At 33.4% G+C, this 12,863-nt stretch overlaps 1 protein-coding gene across 4 annotated transcripts in view; it reads right to left on the bottom strand.

The window, feature by feature from the left end:
- Positions 1-12,863, bottom strand: part of DTL (denticleless E3 ubiquitin protein ligase adapter) — a 61,180-nt gene that overhangs the window by 31,089 nt on the left and 17,228 nt on the right. For all 4 annotated transcript variants that reach the window (XM_039881148.1, XM_039881150.1, XM_039881151.1 and 1 more), the window contains exons 9-12: positions 12,666-12,769; positions 12,289-12,393; positions 6,313-6,425; positions 872-961 (exon numbers count right to left, since the gene is read on the bottom strand). In XM_039881148.1, the coding sequence (XP_039737082.1) occupies positions 872-961; positions 6,313-6,425; positions 12,289-12,393; positions 12,666-12,769 (412 nt within the window). The remainder of the gene's footprint in view (positions 1-871; positions 962-6,312; positions 6,426-12,288; positions 12,394-12,665; positions 12,770-12,863) is intronic.

The raw sequence follows: 12,863 nt of genomic DNA, 5'->3' as shown, positions 1-12,863 counted from the left end.
AGAATAAAAAGATATCCATAATAGTACCAGAGAGCTAGCAGGGATGCCAGGAGTAGGTAGACCAGACCATGAGAAGTTTCTGGAAGATAAACAATAGATGGGAACAAAACCTTCCAAAATGTCAAAATAAGAATGGGAGATGTCCACATAGTGAGGTTTCTTATGAACCCAGAATAACTCAAAGACCAGTGCAAGAGGGCCAGAAGAATGCGTGGAACTTGGGCTACTATTATATGAAATCCCTGCACTGCACACACATGGAGTTTGTTTCTGGCCTTACAACATTTTAGGTTTTTGATTTGTTTTTGAGTATCACTATTATTTATTTATTTATTTTTTTTATGTGAGAGGATTTTCTTCTTCCCAGCGTGTCTAAAACATTTGGAACTACTTCTTATGATATTTAGTCACAGACAACCTAACATTGTTAAGACTTCACAGTAATACCGTTTAGGCAAAATGTGAAAACCCAAACCGGAAGAACAGTCAAGATGTTACCTTCAATACACCAAATTTATAATATGCAGAAAGTTAGAAACACTAGTTCCCGCCTTCTGTTTTAAGATGAAATTTTAATTACGCTAAAAACTCAATTCTATGTTTATTCTAAATGCTCTTTCCTAAACATAGAATTGAGTTTTTAGCGTAACTCATGGAACCAAGAAATCCATCCTTATTCTTTAGTGAATAATGCAATTTCTCTATTGGTAAAGCGGGATATGTATGATCAATGCTGACAGATCCTGGATGGCCTCTTAAATCTTTTAAATCTCTATTTAAGTATGGAAGACTATATAACTCTCTATCCTTGGGAAAACTTACACATCTGTGATCTACTTTTTAAAATAACTATGGAGATTTGTTTACGAACCTTTGTGAAATCTGATGGACACCAGCACACAGAAGTGACCTCTTGAGAATGACCGAGGAGCACAGTAGGAGGATGCCAGGGTGTGGAGACCTAGTGCATAAAAAAAAAAAAACCAAAAAAACAAACAAGTCAGCAGAGTACCAGTATAGGTTACCCAGACAGAGGGTTTGAATCTCTCCATAGTTGTGCCTTATAGATCTTTAGGGTTGTTACCAAAAGCCCCTAGACGTGCCTAGTTATAGCTCAGAAAATGAGTCTCAATGGGCAATGAAAGTATTTTTGTCATTGATCTGAGAAAACAGTGTGAAAATAGTCAAAGTAAGTAAATAATGAGCTTAGATACCAGTACAGGTCTTATTTCAAATTGGGACTATCTAGCCATACATATTTTGACTAAAATTCAAGACTGGTATTGTCTCTCACCTCTTAGCTGATAAACTTTATGGAAGGATGAGGTTCAGCTGCTAGGTAGTGCACTTCAAGTGGAGTTCTGCTTTTACAGAGCTTAGACACTTTCAGATCTTCTCTAGGCAGCACCTCTAAGAACACTACATGAACTAAATCTTTAAGGTACCTAAGATATGCTACCAGCTCTCTTGGGAAAAGAGGGCAATTTTTCTTCCAAAAGAAGACTCAATCCAAAGTTATACCCCTTTATTTCGAAGATATAAACTATATTTTACATGGCACTTTGGTATCCTTTTTAGAAGAAAAATGCCTCCAAAATTTTATTTTAGTTAATTTGCTTAAAGAAATATTGAATTTTCAAGTATTGCTATATTTTAATGTATAAAAAGGGTCACATTGTGTAATACTACAAATGCAACTAAGAATCAGTTTTCCCTCTCACTGAATGTCACTAGTGATATGAATTTGACAGCTGTCTATTCAAGAGCTGTCAATCCCTTTCGGAAGCCATGGGAAATAATTAGCACAATATGGAGTACAAACTCACGTAACTATTGTTAGCAAGTATGTTTGAAAAAGAGAAATTATTCTCTGAATCATTGCTCATTTATAAGAAGAAAGTGGAGGCGACTCTCGAAAGAATATTTGTGAGAATGACTAAGTAAACTTAATAGAATCCTCAGATTGTAGCTAAGAGATTTGACATGCTGATTCATAAGGTTATCCAACTTAATAATTACTACTCCTCTCTTGGGTTAAATAGCACATATGTAATGATTCAAAGCAAAGGAAGACAAAGAACAGAGTGTAATTTGCCTTGCTAGGTTAACTAAAGTTTAACAGAAAAGGAAGCTTTTCGCTGAATAGTATCCTAAAGGGTCTCAATGTCTACTCCTAGAATGCCACAGAGAACAATAACTTATTCTCTCACAAGGTAGCGTATTTTAGAAGACTTTCAATATAATATCTAACTATCTCAATAGTCACGAAAATTCTCCTTCCTCCTCTTATAATGGGTCTCAACCATTATAATGCCTAGGAGAACCTAAACATGTACTCTAAGATTAAAATAAATTTCAAGAAAAACCAAACATCCACCAACAGAATGTATGTACATTACTGAATTTATCTATAGGATCTAAGAGAAAAAACAAAGGATAGATCCCTTGAAAAAATTTACAATTTGATAATAAACTAGGAATAATAATAATGATAAAAGTCAGCATTTGTTGAATAATTACCATGAGCCAGGTACTTTATATAGCCATTAAAAATAGGGGGAAGGTTCCTCAAAAAGTTAAACAATTAATTACCATATAACCCAGCAATTCTACTCTTAGGAATGTACTCCTAGAAGAATTGAACATATATGTTCAAACAAGAACTTGTACACAATTTTTCATAAAGCCAAAAAGTAGAATAATTCAAATGTCCAACAACTGATGAAATAAATAAAATGTGGTCTATACATACAATGGAATATTTAGCCATAAAAAGGATATATGAAACAATGACAAACCTTGAAAACATTATGTTAAATAAAAAGAAGCCAGACATAAAAGGTCACATTATTGTATGATTCCATTTATATGAAATGTCCAGAATAGGCAAAACCACTAACCTATGGTTTGCCAAGGGCTAGGGCCAGGGCGGGAATGGAGAATGGCTCTTAAAAGGTATGGAATTTCATTTTGGAGTGATAAAAATGGGAATGGGACAATGGTGATAGTTGAATAACATTGTGAGTATACTCAAAACCATGTTAAAATGACTAAAATAGTGAATTTTACATTATACGAATTCTATCTAAATTTTTTTTAAATGGAGAGAGGGGCATGTTGTGGGTTGAAATGAGAACTAATGTCTGCCGACAGTTTTTACGAACATTAGCAGCAAGTGTTTTCACAGGTTAGGACCATCCTAGCATGGTATAGTATACTTGGGGACTATTTCAAAGCAGATTAATTTCCTCTAATGAAACTCAGGTGGCTTCGTTTTTATTCAAATAGGTTTTTTATTTATTGTCACTTCATCATAAAAATATAACCATAATTACATGATTTTATTTCTTAAAAAGCCTCCCTCTACTTTTAAGTAGGAAGAGGAGACTATTAAGTCCAAGAAACATTTATAACTATGCACTCTGGGGATGGTCAAAACACAAAAAATTGTCCTCTCTTACATATTCTACTTGTTATAGAATAAAGACTTTACTTCAAGGTATAAGAATCTCAAAGTTATATTCCTAGAACTATGAAAATACCTCTAGAAATAACTGGCTCTAACCTACAGACCTCATATAAGACATTTTATACACTTAAACATGCAAAATAGATCAGCACCTTTCCTCAAATAATTTCCTTACTCTGCCCAGTCAGAAACCAAATCTAACCTTCATTTCTGCCATGAGATCATTTACACTTCCTAAAGTGTCAGGCTCAAGGTTTTGCCAGTCGGCGGTAGAATGACTGTGCCAAATCAGTTTATTTATAACCACTTCAATACTATTTAGTGACTATATCAGAAATGAACCACGGAAGGGGGGGAGGGAATGGGTCGAAGAAGGGGTAGGGAATTAAACAGGACAAATATAATATTAAATCTTTTTATTTTAAATATTGGACCTCAATATCAGAGAGTCTAACTACATTACATCTCCCCTTTGCTGGGCAGTGGTGAGGATTAAAAGGTGACTCTGTGTCTTAAGATCTAAAACTCCTTTCTTTCACTGTGTCTTCTTGTGCCCATGGACTTTTCAGTGTAGGAAAATTCCTAACACTTGAGAGAATTCTGACTTTTTGAAAATGTAGCAGAATTATAAGACAACCTAACAAGCTGGATACTCAGCTTGTGTGAAATTGTTTTTAAATCCCTCTCCTTTTTATTATCATGGGAAAGAGAAACTGAGAGACCTCACTAGGCAAATTCAATTTTAGGAGCAGTAAGCTTGCCAGGATCTCAAATATCAGAGTCTGCACACTGAGTTATGTGTGGACAGGCAGGAGAACATCATGTCTGAACCACGTCTTTCAGCACTAACACGTGACCCAGCTTTGGAATGCAGAAAGGGTCACCCATGTATGTGATAGCCACTAATTAAATATCTGAAAATGGGTTACCAACAACAGTCAAGTATCTTTGCTATGTCTTTAAAGAGAGGAAATATGCCTCAACTCTCATTCCCTGAAACAACAAAAAAAGGCTTTTGTACATTAGAGAAGAGAGATAGGGAGGAACTTTTTAAGAATTGGCAGTAGAACTATAACTATATCTGTATACATACACGCAGACATATATACATAACATATAATTATTTATATAATTATGCATATTATTAAGAAATTGATTTCAACAAATAATCAGTGCATAAGTATTTTTTTGATAATCCTTTATTATACTTTTTGGTATGTCTGAATTTCTTTTTAAGAAGAAAGAAATTTAAAAGATACAAACTTTGGTAGGAATAAACTCCTGATAAGTTGGGAGCCAAAGTTAGAGAAATGTAGTTAAAAGACAGTGAAAGAAGGAGAATGGGAAAACAGGAAAATAGTGAAATAATATACATAAGACCAAATTTGAAAATAAAAGGCAGAAGCACTAGTGCTGGTGACATACATTATTAAAGTTTAAAGCTCAAGTCAGAAGAATTTTTTAGACAAAAAGCTAGGTTAAAAACTCTTATCACAAGACAGAAGCCTCAAGTATATATTTTATAAGCAAATTTACACTTAAAAATACAACAAATAAAATAAATATGCTTGTAGAAAGAGGGAACTCCAACACAAAAGCATCTTGCATAGAACAATATCTCCACCTTGTGATCATCTAGAATACTGTTACTAAAAGCTTTTAATAAGGCAGCGTTGCATTTTTGCAACTCTAGATATATAGAGAAATCATTTGTTAATACTTATCCCAAGACCGGACGAAATTAAACTAAAGAACTATGCTTCACACCTGGCAGGTTCTACCCTGGTCCTAAAACAACATTAAAGATATGATTTCCTAGAAGTTGGCAGGACTAAAAATAATATAATTTTCTCCTGAGAAGGGATCTGATTGAACCTATGAGCCTATAAAATTTTAGACATTATTGTGAGTTCATACATTTTGGAATTTAGAGTTATTGTCAAGGACATTTCAGTTCACCAACATCAAGGACATTTAAGAAATTACAGGGAAACCTAGAAGATAATTTCTAGCTCTAGAAAAATAATGCCTAATGTTCTTCTTTCTCTTCAACTCCCAGACATTTCTATGATTAATTATTCCCATGAGAGCCATTTTTCAGTGGTCAGCAAGTGCTACTTGGTGTGTAACATTTCAATTTTCCCCATTGGACTTCAAATGAACAGCTTTAAATTTCTTAGCTTACGGCAGTCATTTTAGAATCACTGTTATTTCAAAAGTAAAAATATGTGTGTGTAGATATACATATAAATTTGTAATAAAAATGGGAAATCTGTAAAATAAAAAAAAAAATTAAACAATGCTATTAAATATATACGAAACTAATAGAGTAGCCACATCTATTTTAGCAGCCTGAAGACTGAACCACTTATAAGACGAGAGTAATGAATACAATTACTATCCAAATATTTCTGAGTGTTTTGTGCAAGGTTCTATGGCTATTCTGAGTATAGACTGAAATGATCAAAATACTACACGTATTTTCAATGTGAGTTTAAAAACACAGGGAAGAAAGGCAGAACAGCATATTTTTCCAGGGAGCCAGACAAAGTAATTAAGGTTCTTTCCAGTCATCCGATTTCCAAATTTCCTAATAATCTGTGAAACTATTGGAGGATACGGACTGTTATTTCTGAGCTCTGGCCATGAAAGTGTGATATATTCTGCGACAATCAGAGTGAGAATTTGGTTACATTAAGAGGCAAGAAGCAACTTTTACAGAACATCTAAGGTAGAAAAAGTTAATAGTATGTGTTTACACTAAACTTACTTCATCATGGACAAAATAAATATTTGTAAGAATACTTTAGTCTCACATTTGTGGGGGAAGTTTGACTACTTACCTTCCAGATGTAGGCAGCTTCATCACTTGAGCCACTGACTAAAAACTGGTCATCTGGACTAAGACTGGATTTAATATAAAAGGTAGAGTTCTGATGTCCATTGAAGATAGCCACTGCCAGAGGGGTAAAAATCAAATTACTTGTTTTTTTATTTCCAGTGTTCAAATAAAATGCAGATAGTATACATGTTCTAATGAGTTTTATTAGTGTATTGACTATTGAAGCTGATGGTCAAGCTATATTCACCAAATTAAAAGGGAACTGGACATTGCCAGAAAATAAAGGACATATCAGAAAGAGGCTTTATATTAGACTTAATCTCATGATCTAAACCCAAATATTTGATATGGGGCTGATTATAAAGAAAGCGAAGAAAAACATTCTTAAAGGACAAGAATGGAACCAATGTCCAATTTTTTAGTAAAATGCGTTTATTATACACTCTCTCTCTATCCCAGGGTAGGGCTTTTTCCATTGCATAATACATTGGTCTTTCTTTCAAATCTCTTGAGGATAAATTTCACATATCTTATTCTGTCCTCATTAGACATTATAGTACTTTAAATAGAATAAGTATTCAAACATTTGTTGCATGAATAGGTAAAAAAATCAGTAAAAAGAGTTAGGATTTATAGATAGCTTATATGGGATGAGGGAATCTTTTTAACCCAGCACTTTAAATAGCTTGAATAGTCGAAGTAGCTAGTAGCTATGTTCATTTGTAAGATACTCCAACTAGGTTACGTTTAGACTTTAGGTTTAGACTTCTCACTATCCACGGTAAAAAGGCAAATAATCCAATCTAGTATAATGTGATCGATAGGTTCTTCTATCCTAAGGAGACCAAAACCTGAGGTCTCTGGCATCAGAACACTACTACAAGGAAATAAAAGAAAAAGAAAATCTGCCAGCAGAGAAATTAAGAATACATTTTAAGAATACATTTAGGCACGAAAAAATTTCACTCTAATATTCTAACAGAGGGGAAAGAAGCATTGTTAAGGAACTTAACAGCTTTCCAGAAATCTGATTTCCCAGAAATTCCTACCTTTTGCTAGAATAAAACTGGAAAAAAACTTTGTATTTATAGCTTTTCAAGAAAAAGCCTACATATCAAACACTTTCACTGTGAAGTTAAGCAGGATGCGAATCAATAGATACCATATTTCGGACCTACTGTGTTTGGGTCTATTAGTAACTATGCATGTGCTTTACTGAAAGATTGTACTATGAGCAAACATGTTTCTAGAAATTATGGATTACATCCATAGTTTGCCAATCAAAAAAAAAAAAAATACTGGCATAACAAACAGTCCACAATTGCTTCTTAGTTTTCACTAGAAATCAAGGTTTGTAAGGGTTAAAAAGTCTAATTAATATATGTAATTAAAGCTACTAAAATAATCTGAATGCAAAAAAGGAAGTTATAGGTTTGTGAAAAAGGATCTTGAGAAAAGAGTTTTATGCATGGTCAAACTGGTTAAGATTGGAATGAATTTAATTAAGTAAATGAGTTTTAATATCAAAAGAAAGCTGATGCGAAATTAGAAATCGGTTTTCTCTATGTTAAAAGAACAGAGTTTTACTGGACTTTGGTTTGCTCTTGGTGAAGAGATTATGAAAGGTTTTTCTTTACCTATAAGTAATCTACCTAAAAAATTGTGATTTTATGTTTTATCTAAATAATCTCCTATGTTGTTTTATCAAGCCTTTGATTTTAAGAGCTAAGTTTTACTTACAACTATTTAATTTTCGGTATTTACCTGAAAAGTCTTTAATTGTCACCACAGTTAAATGGAGAACTAAGTATTGTTTCACAGTGACCTATGATCATATTTGAGTGTTCTAAAACCTTTTGATATTTTTTGACAAACTTCCCATGATCAAATTCTAAATGAAGTCCTTTTGACTTCAACTAACTTTGTAATTTTCTAGAGGGCCCCTAGAACATTTCAAAGGATTTGTTTTCTTTTTATAAAAAAAAAGAAAAGAAAAGAAAAAATGCCATTAAACTAATTTGGCTTATTTGGTATGTTAAATTACATGGAAAACAGTGTCAAATAATTGATGATAAACCTTAAGTTATATTGCGTGGGTGAATTTTATTAACATAAGTGTTCTAAAAATTATATGCAATCCCTAAAAAAATTTCCTGGTTGTGTTATGACTCATAATTCTACTATCTTAAAAAGTGCTAGAGAGATAACTAAATTTCCTTGTCAATTACATTGTAATCAGATTTTAACTAAGTTTTTGTCGTTTATAGATATTTTTTGTTTTACACTGATGCTTTTGCAAATGTGCTTCATCTCCAAAGAGATTCATGGAAAATATTCTAGAATACAGGTTTCTGATAACTTTCAGATCATATCACTGAACTGGGTAAGCATTTGTAACTCTAATGGAAATTGATGGCTTCATAAAACTGCTAACAAAAGATCAATATCAATGAGAATTAATTACATGGGACTAAATGAACTAATGAAGATGATTATAATTTTTATAACTTTTTATTCAAAGTATTACTGGTTCTTTAATCTTTAGTTTATAGAAACAAGGACAGTTTTCTTCCTCCTGAATTACCTAAGATCCACAGCAATTTGGTAAATTATACCTTTCTAAGCAGAATTGAAAGATTTATCTTTTTCTCCCTATTTGATCCCTACAGAATTTGCAAAGTCTTAGTCGGTATTTTTATTTCCATGGCAGTATAGTTATTTACATAAATTCACTAAGAATCGGTTCTCTTTGTTACAAGACACAATTGGAAATACTTGTTATATTACCAAAGCTTTGACTGGAATGTCATGTTTGAGAGAGACATGCATAGACTCAGATACGACCAGACAGCTTTAAGGGTCTAAGATTAACTTTATGGAAGTCAATAAAGACCCTCTGGAAATATCAGACTGATAACTGGCTTAGAGGGTTCCCAGCAGCTTTACCAGGTAGAAAGAAAGGTAACTTCCTGGCAGGTATAGGACCCTCAGGATATTTTGGAGACCTCAAGAAGAGAGGAATTAACCCAAATCTAAAGGTATTACAGGTAAAATCTGATGGCAAGTATTTGGCTTGGCTTCTTAATCTCAAGAGGCTGTTAAAAGTTTAATCTGGAGATTCCTTATGAAAGTTCCAGCAATATAGATTTAAAAGAGCCTATATGATCAATTGCTATTCTTGATGCATTTATGTAAACAATTAGGCCAAGTTTTTTGAAACTAGACTTACTCTGCAAATAACTTAGTTTTAATTTGGCTAACTTTGATAAAAATAAGGGTGATTTTAGAGAAAAAAAAAATTTTGTTCCAATGGAAACTATAATACACACTTGTGGATATTAGATTCTATTTCTGTTAACTGTCTTTGAGGTTTTGTTGTTTACCTACAAATTGTACTGGATCCTGAATTCTAGTTTCCTCAAATACTTGGCTAACGACTCTCTAAACTAACATTTCCAAGTTTTCCTCCACTTTCGAGTTGGGATCACTGAGAACTAAAACTGCCCTTTTCCTGAAGCCCTGCAAACTAAAGCTAACAACTTAATATAAACTTAAGAGAGATCATCACAATATTCCATGTTTAGACAATTTTCATGCCTGTTGTTGCATAAGCCATTCAGAAAGTTTACCTGAACATCTGATGACATCATCAAAGACATTTCAAATTGTAAAAGATGCTTCAACCCTGACGTCCAGAAATCTTGACTGGCTGCCCCCTAGGCTCAGAAACTAGTTTATAATTTGCTCTAACCATTAACTTTTGTTTTTCTTTTGTTTCCCCAGATATGCCTCTTATTAAATAACTAAATTCTTGCTTACACATATAGGACTAACTTGGGAGACCACATGTATGACTGCCTCTTGAAATGAACTTAACTGGGCTACTGTCAGGACTAAGAGACTGGTTCAGTGAGACGGAGCAATCTACCAACTCAGCTTCTGGATTGTTTTGTGTCTCTTTGGCATGAGAGTTAATTTAAGCCGATTATTTCTAAGAAACAGAAGACTCATGAAGTTTTTCTTGTTACTTCCCCTTTAATTGTCTAAAAGAATTTAGATAAAGGGCATGTTCCCAGAATAGAGCTATTACCAGAGTTATCTATAAAGAATATAGGCTAGGTATGGTGAGAGAAGACTAGAGATCGGAGATTTGCTCTGTGTCCTCTTGTCTCTGTATAGCTCAGCAAACATTTATTTACCAAACAATTGCCTTCCTCCCCTCTGAAGTCCCAAACCACTACCTCCTTCTCCTTAGCTCAAGACAGCATATAAGCTCAATTGCCCAGTCTGTCCTTGCCCTCATCCAATAATCTTGTGGAACCCCTTATGTACAAAATTAAATTGAATTTTCTCCTGTAAATCTGTGACACATCAATTTAATTCTTAGATCAGTCAGAAAAACTTAGAAGGGTACAGGAAAATTTCTTCCACCCTAACAATAAATAAAATAAACAGACTCCTTTATTCTGAATACAACTCCAAAATCTAACTGTTCATCTTTCTCAACTCTAAACTATGAATGGAAAACTGTAGACCAAATTTCCCACTAAACCTATAAGTATTTATTGCCCTCTGCTGGAGTAAGAAAGGCTAGCAAAATGTACACTATTAATGTCTCGAATCACGCAAAAAATACTTCTCAAACCTCTTGGCTTTAATTAGATCAATTTAATCTTTGTTTGATAATTTCGGCTCTTAAATGCTTCATTAAAGTGCTTCAGAGTTGTCCTTATGAGCATCACATAGTGTAATAAAATACTGTGAATTAAAAGTATGGGAGATCAAGTATTGAGCCCAGGATCCTTTTTGAAGTTTTGAAAAAGACAAGCAATTACCAGATGTGTCACACATACACACATTTGTCTATTACTTAATTTTTAAGAAATATCTATCTATCTATCTATCTATCTATCTATCTATCTATCTACATAGCTATGTATCTAGAGAGTCAATTAAATTATTTTAGGAGCACAGGAAAAAAGTTGCTGAATTATTAGTAAAGTGGCCTTGGGCATATCTGTTTCATGGCAGAGGGACCAAATTGAACTCCAGGTTCCTTTCAGTGCCACACTATAACAAAATGATACCCAAATTAGAAGTTGTCTAAATTCTGATTCCATTCAGGAAAACAGCAAAAGTTATAAAATCCTTTTCCCAAATGCTCATCTTGTTTAGACAACACTAGACCTATTTCAAGGCATTGGAAATGCCAACTGTGATGCTGTCACAGATAAAGTCCTAATAATGGCTTGGGGCAGTCTTTGGAAACTTCTATAAGCGCCTGCTAAGTTCTGTACTATTTTGAGATTTCTTGTTTACTAGCACATCTTACTTTTGTGGAAACTGGGTAGATCAGGGAAATTGGTTATAGAATTCAAAGTCTGTTTCCGACAGAGCCATATCTGAGGAAGAGCCAGATTACTAATATGTAGTTTGCTTAAGTAATTAATAATGTTCTTAAAATTATGCAACCCAAATAACTCTTATCAGAGTACACTAGAGAAACTATGGTTTCTTTTTTAAAATGTCATTTATGAGCTTAAAATATCAGATTTCACTTTTAATTTTCTTGAAGAAAAAATGAGTAAAGGTGAGGAAAACATAAAAGAGATAAAACAGTCTGTCTAACATGGAGAAGGCTGAGATAGGTAAGAATTATTTTAGGGGCTTAAAAAATTCAGGCCCTAATTTAATGAACAACCCACAACCAAGACAAAAGTTGAGTAGAACAGCCCACAAAAATTGAGATAATTCTTAACATAGCCGAAAGTTATGTCACATAGAGCAGGATTCTGTTTATACTTGTGAAATCATCGCAAGGAAAGTACACCTATGAAAACACTGCTAGAATTAATCAAAGACCCTAAAATCCTATGTCTTAATAAATTTGGCTTAGAAAAAAGTCAACATTAAATTATCATTAACAAAAAAGTCTGTTTTACTTTCTGGGTAAGAATTTGAATGACTAAGCTCTTACCTGGAGAAGTCTTTAATCCAGTCATATTGAACATGTAGATGTTGTCATCTGTGCAGTTAGCAAATAAAGTGGAGCCGGTGGAATCTAAAATCAGACTTGAGTATCCTGGAGAAAGGAAACTTTAGTTAGCATGTCCTGGTGACAGTGAGAAGTAATGAGGTCAAATATTGAGGCTAAAAGATTATTCCATTAGAAGAATCATCAAAATTCTTCCCTGAAATATATACAAACCAAAAATGTTCTTGTTTATATAACCACGTATTAGTTTCTCAAGTCTGTGTTGCTGAAAATAAATTTGATATTTTAAAATTTTAACAAAAACTTACATCTCCCAAAAAGTCCTACAAAAAAGTCCCATAGTCTACGAAAAAGCTTACCGAGTTTTCGAGTGCTGCTACCTGGGTATAGGAAAGACTTGGATGCTATAGGTTCTTGTCGATAAGCAGTATAATTCTTACGTAAATCCCATATTTTGATTACCCTAAAAACCAAGGTAAAGAAATAGTTATTTTGTAGTCCTTCTCCAACCCCAACCAGTTCCAACTATATTGAATATGAAATGACTTTTAATCTAA

This window comes from Pteropus medius, unplaced genomic scaffold, assembly GCF_902729225.1.
Source record: "Pteropus medius unplaced genomic scaffold, Ma_sr-lr_union100, whole genome shotgun sequence".
NCBI lineage: Eukaryota > Metazoa > Chordata > Mammalia > Chiroptera > Pteropodidae > Pteropus > Pteropus medius.
This window is presented reverse-complemented; position numbering and strand designations above follow the sequence as displayed.